The 14,068-nt window shown below is 34.7% G+C and overlaps 1 protein-coding gene across 8 annotated transcripts in view; it reads left to right on the top strand.

Annotated features, from left to right (window-relative positions):
- Positions 1-14,068, top strand: part of LOC135223606 (ankyrin repeat and fibronectin type-III domain-containing protein 1-like) — a 682,119-nt gene that overhangs the window by 539,517 nt on the left and 128,534 nt on the right. For all 8 annotated transcript variants that reach the window (XM_064262185.1, XM_064262189.1, XM_064262193.1 and 5 more), the window contains one exon: positions 3,738-3,952. In XM_064262185.1, coding sequence (XP_064118255.1) covers positions 3,738-3,952 — 215 coding nt within the window. The remainder of the gene's footprint in view (positions 1-3,737; positions 3,953-14,068) is intronic.

Genomic DNA, 14,068 nt, shown 5'->3' with positions numbered 1-14,068 from the left:
CCTCTTGCTATCATAGGGAAATACTAGTTACCCATATTATCCATATTACATACATATTCTTATTGACGAAGAGATAGATAGAAATGATAACTGAAAATCAGCGGTGTTGTCTAGGTAAGGATATACAGTTGCATAATCACCTTGATCGTAAATTAAAGACCAAGAAGAGAAGTAGTTATAAGAATTAGTTTCACAAGCTGGGAACGATCAATAAGCGTAGCCATTTTATTGCTTATGGTCATTTCTTGTATGCTCGTTATGAGTGCTTATTCAGCAAAATTTATTGAATTATGAAAAATGGACATGTTGTTTTTAGAAAAAAATATATTATATGTATAAGTAATGTAAAGCGCTTCGATGTTTGTGTTACAATTGCAACATTGCCCAAAAACATTCACATCCTCCAAAATCTTTTAATCTCTCGATATCCGGTATTTTGCGTAAGTTCTCTCCACTGGAGTCGATTCCATAGCCAGAGAACGTTCGTTCCAGATTCTTCGACTAATGGAAACAGTGTATTGAGTTTACTGAGCGTCGTACTTTGTAAAACTAGTACATCTATATTAAGAAAATACATAACTATTCATATAGTCCCTGAGCTATGTACAGAATACTAGAAATCTTATAACTTCGAGTATCAAAAGAGAATACTCATCACTAAGAGTACCCACCTGGTTCAGAACCTAACTGTCGTAACACTTTTACATCTTGCATGTTTTCTATGTTACATCATAATTACCTTTTCTCTAAAGATAAATAATAAAAAAAACAAAAAAAGTCTCAGTGTTTTCCACGTCAAGGGTATTGCGGACGCCTTCTCCATTATCAGAAGACAATATATAGAAGTAAGGAACAGAAAGACATATGGTCTTACCCGATGTCAGAGTAAGGGTACTTTATGTTCCCCTTGAGACTTTGCGATAAGTTTCTCTTTATCCTCTTAGACATCAGAGGAGCTCTATTTTCCTGTGAAGGAAACGTTGCTGAAAGGTTCTCCCTCACACCAACAATTTCTAGTCTGTCGATTATTGTTTTTGGATTCTTATTTCTATGCTGTTGTGTTTTGCCTTGTCTGAAAATGACAAAATAGACAACAGTATGCTATTTAGACAGTAAATCGAGAAGGACCAGCAGTCAAAGATTATTCCTCGTATTCGAGTTTGTTTTGTTTACATGTTGCTAAATGTCTATTTATCTAGGGTAATAAGAACTTCATAACATCGCTTTAATAATTAACTTGAGATTTATAGGAAAGGGAAACGGATTTGGATTTGGTTACGCAGTAAAGTTCATTTTCCTATTTTCTTTTAAGTTAAATTCTTCTATTTTACTGGATATGAATGTTTGTACATAATCATATGGCAGAAGCTATATTATTGACCTGCAGTTTCAGGCATCTCATGTTTTACCTTTATAGTAGTAATGAACGCTGAGGACAGTGAATTTCCAAGATCGAAATTCGTCATTGTTTACCTACTATTAGTCTGTCTGTACTGTATCCTTTCTTATAAAAAAAAATATATGGCCGCAATTGTTATAAAAAAATAGTTTACATATCAATGTTATCCAGCGTCCATTTTATTTATTTTTTTATAATCAGTTTCATAGCAAAAATCTATTTACAAAAACTCTGGACTAGTTTCATTTTCAGTTACTGCCATTTTGTTTATTTTATGGATGAATGATTTTGACGAATCTACGATTGACAAGTTTGTAATAAATAAGCAGGTGAAATAAACACAAAATGGACGATCGTGCAAAAATTACACCAGGCGAGAGCCGTAAATTTCTATCCCAGTTACCCAATGATATATTTTTTCCGTTTTCTTTGATCTCATTTTCTATGTCAACTTGACAAATGATGGTAAACGGTAAGATTTTCTGTGAGTTGCAATATTCTTCTTGTGATGTCTGTAAGGAATGCTTTTTCCCAAAATATTATAGTTCCCAACTTTTTCACGGGCTTGTTTTTTTATACACTTGATGTCTGCATTTGTCTTAAAGTTGAATTTCGGGAGTGTAGGCACATTATTTTACCATGAAGTTTGGCGACGATTGTTAGGTTTAACATGTGATAAAGCAATGTTCATGACGGAATTGCATTGCATACACTCCTGAACTTGGTTCTGTGTTGCATGTTATAAAATAATCTTAATGGTTATATTTGTGTGAATTGCTGATATCTTGTTTAATGTTACCCCTAAACTTCTGTAATATTTTAGATCCTAAGTGTTGAAAGTAAGTCCTTCAGGTAATCAAAAATGTATTAAACGTTTCCTGTCATTTTTTATGTGTATTAAAATTTATGGGGCTTTCTGCTGTGTTTTTTTCATAAAATATATGTTTGTTGTTCACTTCATCTTAACCGTAAATCAAATAAATTTTTTTGTCTGACTGTTGTTAGAATGTCTTTTGTTTATTTTCGTATAAATTAAAAATATAACCGAAGAAGTACAAATAGTTCTTCTTTGGTGGGTCCGTTTTTATCTACTCTTGCTTTTTTAGTTTTAAGATTTTTACAGTCAACTGCTTTTCAGATACATCAATATTTTGTACTTTACTGTTTTCTATTACTTTATCAATCACATTTCCATTTTTTTTTCTGTGAGTTTTGATTGACCTTCAATTTAGGTGTTTTTAATATACATTTTTTGTAAATTTTCACCGCCATTTTTGCGCTTCAAATGTGGATGCATTTTATCCGCCATTGCAATAGATTGTTTTTTCCATTGACATTTTGTCTTGAATATTTTTAAGATTATATTGTTGCCGAACCTTTTTTCTATTTTAGAGTTGATTTTGAAAGTATACTTATTTTATGACAGGAAGTAGAGAATGACTTTTAACCCGATCTATTTCTCAAATGGTTAGGTCTTCGTGTTCTTTTCACTTTAGGATTTAGTTAGTCTGTAAATTAGCTCAGGTTCGCTATTTGCTCTTCGTATTCCCTCGTCAGATGTTGTGTCGGTTACTCCCCGAATATTATGTGTTCCCTAATACTTCTCGAACAATCGTCTTCGTCTTAATTGCAAACGTGTATACCTACTTCCCAATAGTTTATTACAGTAAAATTATATACCTTTGGCCTTCAAATCCCTCGATTTTTTTCTTTCTATAAATATTCTATTGTGTATCCATAGTTTTGTTTACCATTTACTTTCAAGCAACTGAACAGATACTTCTTTATCTTTAGAGGTATTGATCTTGTAGAAATTGATGAATATAAGTGAAACACGCAGTTGCGTGTCAGACCTATGTGAGTGTTGGTTATGCTTTCGAAATTACTTTCAGCTCTTCCTTACTTTTCAAAAGTCCTTGTTGTATTTCCGTTTTATGGGATTTCCTATTGTCATTTAGTAGCACTGTCATCTTGATTAAGAAAAAAAGAAAGAAAAAAACTCTCACTCCAGGACTTATAATTCTGTAACAGAAATATTGTATGAATTTTGTTAGTGCTTAATACCAAGTAAAGATAGATAAGAGAAACTAACATTTCAGGTTATGTAAAGAAATTGACATCATTCAGCCACTAAAAATTTTAAGGAATAATTAGAAAATAAGAAGGGGTTTAATCAGTGTTGCCTGTTTTTCAGCAACTTGTCAATTTAATGGCTCAGTTTATAGGCAAGGACAATTAAAAACTTCCAGCATTAAATGCTTTGTCATTGCCAGTGTATAATGACCTTTCCTTTGCTCTTCCTCCTCTGCCCCTGCCCCTGCTACGTGAACCCCCACAGTAAGAACGGTGCCCCGCCCTTGAGAAGAGCCGCAAGTATCGACTCCTTGGTCGACAACTCATCTACCATAAACAACAACAACAACATCACCACGGCCAAGCCCGGGAACTTCGGCATGACGAAGTCGAATGGTCATCTCAGGTCTTACCTGCCCGTCTCGCCTGCCCTCATCAAAAGGCCAAGCTTCAAGTTCGAGAAGACTCAAGCTGCCCCAGGTAAGTTTCAGCGTCTTGTATATCTGAAGGTTAATACTCTGAGAGATAGGTGCCAGTGGTTTCACCTGGCTTTTTACGTTACTTGTGATAAGGTAAGGAACTGTTATCTCAGTTGACCGAACCTACAATATCGTCTTCTTCTTCCCAGCTTTATCCCTATTCGGGGTCGCCGTTTTTAATGGGTCTCTTCCATCTACCTCTGTCCTGTGTCATTTCCTTCCGTACTCCCTTATATCATCTCTAATGCAATTTAACCGTACCTACAATGTATATATATATATATATATATATATATATATATATATATATATATATATATATATATATATATATATATATATATATATATATATATATGCGTATGTGTGTAATCATGTATAATATCAGTTTCATACGTTTTGTGAACATAACAGGACACCCACAAGGCTTCTTCCATTAAGAAATCAACCAATTGCGTAGCATCTATAATTTAAGGAAAACAAATATTCCACTCGAAATTCTCGAATCATTATTATTTATTGGGAATATCTGAAACTAGCCTTGTAATGAAAATTACATATATACTATCACGAGGTCATTTTTACCCTTTTCAACACCAAATACTTACGACTGGCTGTTATTTCAATCCTTCTAACAATGTTGATGGAAAATGTTAAACATACTTTCGAAAGGGAAAATTTCAGCTTATACATAAGACGAGCAGAAAAGTTAGAACACATTTGAACGAGTTTCTTTTCCATAACTCCACTTTCCTATGGAACAAGAACTTGAGTGGGAACTTGTTTCTGGTGTCATTGTAAAACTATTTGAGAGGGGTTTGTCTTGTATGTTGCAGAAATAAACGTGATCCTTTCCGGACGACTGGGAAAAACCGTTCGAAACGGTTGTTTTACTGCATTCAATTTTCAGTTGAGTGCAAGTTATGAATGCAGCATAATGGTACGTGGAGGAGTTAGTTCAGAAGATTGGACTTTTGGGAACCTCTGTAATTTTGGGATACGTTTGGATAACCTTAGTTGAAGGAGCATCTTTTTGTTATAGTACTTTGAAAAAATACCTTAGTACAAAAAAGCAGATTATGGTTTTAATGACGGATAGTTGCCAAAAATATACATTGCCATACTTTTATCACCTTAGCCCTTTTATCGAAACGACTTTTTTTTCATGGGAAAGTCCTGCTTCCTTTATTACCCCAAGAAATTAATGTCTTAGAGCCCTTATTACCTGTACAGTTACAGTTCGTTTGGGATGTAGATTTAATTTTTTAAGATATTTTCGTAGTGTTAAAATTGAGGCTTTTTTAGTTGGGTTATTTTACCGATGACCAATCTTTTTTGTTATTATATAGTACTCCTTAAAAAACTATCGAAATCAATATCGTAGGCTTGGGTTGGCGGAGGCGTTCGCTTTCATAGTGCTTTCTAATGTCAGATGTCTGGCAGGATATGAATGGTTACAAGTCGCTTTATCCAGCGATGCACCAGCAAAGCTGTGAGAACTTGTAAATTCAAAACGCGGTATTAATATTTATTTGGATGTATCATCAAACTGAACATTAGGCCAGCCAGACAGCATTATAGTTTTATGGTGATTGTTGGGCATTAATGTTTATTTAATTTACTTTAGTGAGTAATGTGTAGAATGTATGTATATATATATATATATATATATATATATAATATATATATATATCTATATATATATATATATACACATATATGTATATGTGTGTGTGTGTGTGAATTGGTAAGTAAAACTGCGTTGATTTCCAAACGCGTTAATAATATTACATTCTTATTCGTGCCATATCACTTGAATATGCAGCAAAATTTTGGTCACCAACACCAAGAAAGGACATAAATAGACTAGAATGGGTACAAGCAAGAGCCACAAAGTTGATTCCATCCATCAGAGAAGTATGTTACAAAAGACGACTCGAGAGCCTGAACATGTATGACTTAGAAACGCGTCGATTGCGAGGACACTAATAGAGATATTCAAAATACTGAAAGGCATAACAAAAGTAGATCGTAACCTCTTCGCATTAAACAAAAACCAGACGAGAAATAATGGATGGAAACTAGAACTGGAGAGAAACAGCACATCCCATTGTGGGAACTTCTTCACATGCAATATATGTGACACATGGAATAAACTGCCATCAAAGGTTGTAGCAGCAGTGTGGAAAAATTCAAAAGAAAGTTATACAAGATCATTAGAACACTGTGAATGAATTGTAAAACCTGCTCATCAGGGAGTTCAACATGGATGTTTTTGGAAGTGTAACTTCACTACCATGAATACGATTAGTATGAATGCTTATCATGCTATCTTTCCTATTGGCAATTTCTCTCAAATTTGTTTGCCACAACGATAGTACTATAACTGGTATTGCAATAAACATTTGATTTGATGTTATTATTTTCACACCAATTTACGTTCGCTACATTTTCCTTGCTGCAGCGGAGAATTAAATACTCTCTAAGCTGTATTTATAAACTTATTTCAATTATATTTCATAACTTAGCTGGTTTGAGTAATTTCCCTTGTTATTCTTTTTTCTATACCCCAAGATCCATCGAGTATGTAACACACCTTGCCATAATCTTAGTTACCTCTATCCGGCATTATATATATATATATATATATATATATATATATATATATATATATATATATATATATATATATATATATATATATATATATATGACTGGTAAAAATGTTCTGTTACAACAGAATTTCATCTAATAAAAGGAGCCCATAAAAACGCCAAAATATAGAGAGAAAATACTACATTTCAGAGACTGCTGTCTCTTTCTTCAGGTAAAAGGATTATCAGTGGAAGTGACCTAAATTGGCTTAACCGTGGATGGATCTTGTTATAAATACCACCTTTTCTGTAACTTCTCATTCATCTACCTGAAAAGAGAGAGAGAGCAGTCTCTGAAATATATTATTATCTCTCTATATTTTGGCGTTTTCATGGGCTCCTTTTATTATTATTATTATTATTATTATTATTGTTATTATTATTATTATTATTATTATTATTATTATTATTATTATTATATTATATATGTATATATATATATATATATGTGTGTGTATATATATATATATATATATATATATATATATATATATATATATATATATATATATATATATATATATATATATATATATATGCGCGTTTTTAAAGATTATCAATCCACTTATTAGGGAGTAGGAAATTTGTAACCATACAGATTCCGAGGCAAACAGTATGAAGTTTGTTTGTTTTCGCCATACGGTTAACTACACATGTATCGTCTTAATGTAAGTGTAAGGAACAGCATGTTCCTATGCACATCCTTGGGTTGCATTTGTTTATGTGCAATACCAGTATTGTGTCCAATCATCCTGGCAAACCTCTGTTCCATACTTCTGGTCCCCCTGCTCCCTGTTACCTCAGTTTTTGCAAACTCAACTTATGACGTTTGAATTTCTGTTTCATATCGTTTCGAAGGCTTTGAAATTTTGTGGTAAGAATTTCCACCTTAAGGGGCCAAAGCCTTGGGACTGATGGGGAAAACTTCTAAATTTGTAAAAACCTGACGTCCATCGATCTCAAACAGCCGCAGACCGAACTGACGTCTCATATATACTTTGGAATTTGTAATTTTTTTTAGAAAATTTTCTATCCAGTGGAGTTGAAGCTCCTTGGGGATGTTCAAAACTTTACCGTTGTTGCATCGGTTAAACAGGATCCATACATTTATGCGTAATAATGAAGGTGCAACGCACTTGTTAGCGCCATATATCTTTGAAAATACTCAGTCGTAGACCTAAAATACAGTGACTGCAAAATCAACAATATGATTTACCTATTATTTTTCAGCAAATCGGGATGTGTAATCTGCTGATAATTACTCACTTTCAGATTGTCCTTCGGAACTTGCCGCCCTCTAGCCTTTTAAAATCACGCACTGTACGAGCGGAATTTGGAATTTGCATACATTATCTTTCAGTGGAACTGCTTATTTTGCGGAATACAGCACAAAGATGTTCAGTGTTTAAGAGAATTTCGTTGTCAGATTCAGTTTGGGGTTCATTGGCACTAGTGCTCATAGGTAAACCATTCATCATGATAAAATCGTTATTATCATCACTATTGCCGATTGTAAGATCACATTAACAATGCTGCTAATATTACGAGACGAGTTAAGCCACGGTGAACCTGGTCATTTGGTAGATGGGTGACCACCACCGAACGCCTTTAGACTTGAAATGCATCACCCTATGGAGCTGCCCTCCTCTGAGAAAAAACGCTAGTATATTACGAAAAAATATTACCGTTAGAAGAAAAATCAGAAACATGAGGTAATTAATTGAGACTCTCTCTCTCTCTCTCTCTCTCTCTCTCTCTCTCTCTCTCTCTCTCTCTCTCAAGGTTCCTCTGGCCCCTCCTGTTATTGCTTAATCCCTTGAAGCACTTCCTTCGTTCAATAAGTCGAGCGAATCAATTTCGTCAATCTGTTGCCTGGGAACTTCATATCATGAAATGAGGGACTGACAGAGTGAGGTGCCACGGGTGTATGAGGAAGGGGGCGGGGCGGGGTGGGGAGGGCGGAGTAGCAAGGGCAAGGGAAGGAAGGAAGGAAGGAAGGGAGTCGGCGAACATAACAGGATTTTCAGAGTCCCTCGCAGGGTCCTTTGATTAGGGGACGAGTTTAGCTTTATTGATTCCGTTAAATAATATCCGTAAAAATGTGAGTTAGATCATTAAGAGGTAATGCACCTGTTGACGAAAATGTCAGGATTAATTGGGAGAGAGAGAGAGAGAGAGAGAGACTAAATCTTCATGGCAGGAAAATGTTATTTGCCTCTGTATATGTAGTACGGTTAGTTTTTTCGAATTAAATAAGGGATTAATCTTTTTAGATAACTCTGGATTGAAGTACCATTTTCGTTCTTATTATTTAACTTCCGTGTTCAATATTGACATTACCAATAGGTGAAACTCTACCTGGAATTTTCAGTTTCTACTGTTTTATATTTGACTGCTGGGTGACCTACAGGAATGAAAAGGTCCAGTTTAGAAAGTTGTCCTTTGAGCTTATTATTATTATTATTATTATTATTATTATTATTATTATTATTATTATTATTATTATTATTATTATTATAGCAGTGGTTGTTGCTATTGTCGAAAATTAATGTATCATAAAGGGTACGATTTTAATTAGTTTTCCTTGATACATTTTTCATATCGCTTATATTGTTAATACTAGAATTTCCCTTTTCATTTTATATGGATAGAATAATTAATGAAACCTTTACCTCACCCTTCCTTATAAGAGAGAGAGAGAGAGAGAGAGAGAGAGAGAGAGAGAGAGAGAGAGAGAGAGATTATATCGGTACAGCCCTCTAATAGAGGATATTTGATTATCATCAGGTTAACGAATTATTGACGTCCTTTTGAGGGGTCAGCTCAGAGGCGGATGTATTACTTGACAGTTATTTAGCTTCGCGAGATATCATTACTGTAAGGTAATTAGTTTTGACCTCGCTATCATCAACGGTATTTAAATTACCTTGTTCGTCTGATACTTTGATGTACAGTTTATATTTATTAATTAGGAAGGGTGTTTACGTTTAAGTTATTCTTAATTGATTAATAGGGTATGAGTTTAGTCCATAATCCAAGTGCTGTTTTGCATTTTGATTTTCCTTAAACACCAAAGAATTTTACTGATATTCCCAATCAATGAATGAATAGTGTATGAAATGCATAAGTAAATACAATTATTAGATATATTCCGATAAAAATCTTAGCTTCTCGTAGATAACCCATGAAGTTATCAACTGGTACAATGTCATTTAGTTTTTCCGATATATTCCTACCATCTAAACGTTATTGCATTCTCAATGGTCATATCTAGAACAGCGCAGCAGAATTTCCTCAGTAGATAGTGGACTATCACAGTGAGCACAAACTGGGGCACATAAAAACAATGATGTTAGACGTGTATGTCTTATTCTCAACAGGCTTAAAACAATTTCGCTCATGTGTTTATGGAAGGAAGACAGCCTGTAAGTTATATTGCTTCTTATGGTTGTAGATTTCTTATAGCTGGGTAGGTCATACCTTTCCTTAGAAAGGATGACCTTATGGGTCGTTTTATGCACAAGTGGGGAACTATTTATTTGATGTACACTATTTTGAGCAGCAAACATAGGCTGAGATTCAGTAGAAGCGCGCAGATTTTTTACTTACAAAATATATGGTAGACACTCCTGAGCCTTAGAAATATGGAGTTGCTTTGAATTACAATAATTACTCATGGATTCTGTTGCGCTCTCAGAATCTGAATCTATCACAGAATCTTAGGTGTTCGAGTGGCTAGCTAGATCCAAGTCTTGGATTATAACTATCGTCGTTGCCATATACGCCGATGAGCGCCTCAGCGTCGTGGTTGGTATGGTATTAGCGTCCCACCTCGGTGGTCGCGGGTTCGATTCTCGGCCATTCCACTGCGGAGTGAGAGATGTGTATTTCTGGTAATAGAAGTTCACTCTCGACGTGGTTCTGAAGTCACGTAAAGTTGCTGGTCCCGTTGCTGAATAACCACTGGTTCCATGCAACGTAAAAGCAACATACAAACAAACAAACATATACGCCGATGTACAAACTCGTAGTTTTGCCTCATATACTTCATCTCTAAACACAACTGAGCTAAATTCATTTTCCATTTATGCTTTGCATAATGCTGTAGAAAATTGGTCCTCATCATCCTTTCGTGACTGTTGCTTTTTTATATATATTCTTTGATCAACATTAGATTTTTTTTTTTTTTACTATTCATAGTGAAATAGATGGCGGCCTCACTTAAATCATTTAGAAGTTTAAATGTTGGATTCTCAGGGGAACTGCACATTATAATGCCACCAAAAGTCATCTTTTCTAGACTCTCGAGGAAGTTCACTACAGTCAACACAAAGAATTGCAAATGTTTGTAAAGCCCATAGTGTATTGACTGACCTATGTTGTGGAATATACATAACTCTTTTAGGCTGGACATAAAAACTGATAACTATATCTGGAAGCCATAACACTGTTTGGACCTGCTAAGAGTTTCATATTCTGAGTAAAGAATTTTACAAGCTCCAAGTTACAATGTGATATCTCTTGAGGAATCATATTCAATTATTTTTCGACAGTCATTTTCAACTGGTCCTTATGACTTGACCAATTAACTTTTTGTCAGATCTCATTCCTAGAAATGTCACCTTTTTCATAAGATAAAATATTGCAATTTAAAGCCAGAGCTGAAATCTTTCATACTTTGCTGCGTCTGTTGAATCTGAATATATGTAATGTTATAAATGTTAAGAATTTAAACCATTATCCCAATTTGTCTATTGCATTGGTAAACTTTTGCAAATGTCCACCTGTGGATATTGAGTCATAACCATTGTAACAAATAAGCAGCCTTTTAACTGTTGGAGATACAGCCTCCATTATGTTATTCATAGCTACACAAAAACAAATGGTACTAAGTATCGCTTCGTTGGACGCCTTCCTGTAGAAACTACATTGATGTGCACTACCTCTCAGGAGAAGAAATACTGTATGATTCTTATCATTTCTCCCCCGATACCCATTTTGCGAAGTTGTTTGACAATCCCAGTATTATATCCCTTGCAAAGTCAAAGACGGCCCAAGTTATTTGACAATGCAAGGAAAAGCCCGCCTGGATTTGTGTAGTAAGTTTCATCAGTTAATCAAAATACTTATATATATATATATATATATATATATATATATTAATATATATATATATATATATATATATATTTGGTGGGGAGGGTGGAGAACCAAATCGATAATGAGAAAAAAGGTTGTTACTTTTCGAGCACCATACTAATCTGGAAGACACCTTTATTCTGTTTTCTTTACAGTAACCAATGCTGACTTCCAACTCCACGGTATTATCCGGGTTTCACATATTTTATTAATTATTTTCAATATGAACTCTAACATTTTTCAAGGATGCTTTTCAACATCCTTCAAGAATTTGAATCTTCTCTGGATGAGTCAGAGTTTCAGAAAGCATGTCTGACCTCCCTAGAATGACGGCATTATATGACTCCTTGGTAGCTTTGCATCCACGAATTCTGTAGAACTCGATACAGTAATTTTTATAATAGAAACTAAAGAGAAATGCTCGCCTAATTTTTCTGCAACTTTGCTTGGTCTGGTTATTAAGCTAACATTTATTTTCCGATGGTTATTGTACGAATTTCCCTTTAACTAACGTACATTTCCCCCAACCAATCGTGTTAAAGTTTTAGAATTTATGCGCTCCCTGTACCTCCACCTCGGCGTTGTTCCTAAGGAATATTGACAGATGATTCACTAAAAATAACTTAATGGCCACTCCTATGAAGATATTCATCCACTGACCACTTGCAATCTAAATTGGTGCTACATTAGTAGTATATGGTCAGGCAAATAGCAAAGTATGTATTAATTGGAGTACAGTTACGAAGTATCATTGATACGTCACTGCTTACAATGATATCGATAATATCTTTCAAAATCCAACTTCTGTTCCATATGCGGTCACCAACCCATGAAAGCTTATGGGCAATTCAGTCTCATGCCAATAACGATGGAGTGTAAAAGTATTTCTAATATTGCTTATGCCTTCTCTGTTGATTTCAAGATCCAAAGGAATGTATATAGACAAATTTTTTTAAGACGCGAATGCAGTCGCTTTCCATGTTGTCTTCGAAGGTAGTAGTGAATACTGTAAATTTGTATTAGTAATAAGAGTAACGCTACCTTTATCACTTTCACTTACTAAGGAGGAGATAAATACATTTTATCATTTAAACCAAGATTCTTTTTTTTATCTTCATATTCTAGGGTACATCAGTTTTTTATTTTTCAATTATTATGTACTTGAAACCGAAATGTAACATATATTAAATAAACAAAATTTAATTTTATCAAAGTTTGCCTTCAATTGGCATTAATATAACACTGTATACTCGTTACATTGATAGTGATCCTTTGTCGTAATTTGATAGTCTGGTTGGAATGAGGACGTGATAGATGAGAAGTTCAACCTCCGTACGCGGATGACGTTGAGTCGCAACACCTGTCGGAACATTTGTGCTTTGTATCACTTTCTTTTTTGGTGGTCTGTGTTAATGTGGAACTTACAGTTGCTACGATTACATTAAATGCTCATCTTGTTCGTTAAGAAGGAATTGGATTAAGAAGCTACCTTTTAGAATTGGATTTGTGGACGGAGCCTTTATTCTGGTTTCCAGGCTCTTGTTCTCTCTTCTTTAGAATTTAACGCATATTTAGAAGATATTTATTGATAGTTTTGATAAAAGGGTGAATCTAACATGGCAATTAGAAGAAAACAGTGGAGGCCTGATAAAAGATTTTAATTTTCAGGCGATAGTTTGAAGACTAACGTAGACTTTGTGAACAAGGAAACTGGGGAGAACAATGTCTAGACAGACGTCGTCTATAGATATGTCAGATAAATGGAGGAATTCTTTTTGCCTTCAACATGTTCAGTTCCTGAAGTCGCGAAGAAAGCTATGAACTCAACAGTATGAGACGACTTTATATCCAAGTTGAAGACATCCGTGGCTGAAAGTAAGAGCCAAGCTTTAGACCTTGGTAAGAGCAAGGTTACTGGTGTAACAATGGGCAGTTGTTTCAACTGTACCAAGAACAGTGGAAGGATCAATTCTGCAGACAGGGAACAGTACTACTTGCAATGACAGATAAAATCCCATACTCAACCGAAAAGTCAAGGGGGATAATGACGTCGATAAGGCCCACCCATGTTACCACAGGTCATGGTCTAGAGAATTGCCACAGGTCAGCTTAGCCTGATCGGTTACGCTGTTAACCGTCATTACAAAGTTTCGAGTATTATTACTCGTCTAAATAAGAGGTGATCATAATTAAGTCTTTGAACCATCGAATTCTCCAATTAGATAAACTGTTGTGAACCCATCAAGTAACAAATATACACATAGTTAAGACTGCATGTAGTCTTCACAGAAAGGTTGAGAAGAAAAGGTGCTGGAACATAAATA

Source organism: Macrobrachium nipponense, chromosome 10, assembly GCF_015104395.2.
Source record: "Macrobrachium nipponense isolate FS-2020 chromosome 10, ASM1510439v2, whole genome shotgun sequence".
NCBI classification, from domain to species: domain Eukaryota; kingdom Metazoa; phylum Arthropoda; class Malacostraca; order Decapoda; family Palaemonidae; genus Macrobrachium; species Macrobrachium nipponense.
Note: the sequence above shows the minus strand (reverse complement) of the source record. Positions and strands in the feature narration are given on the sequence as shown.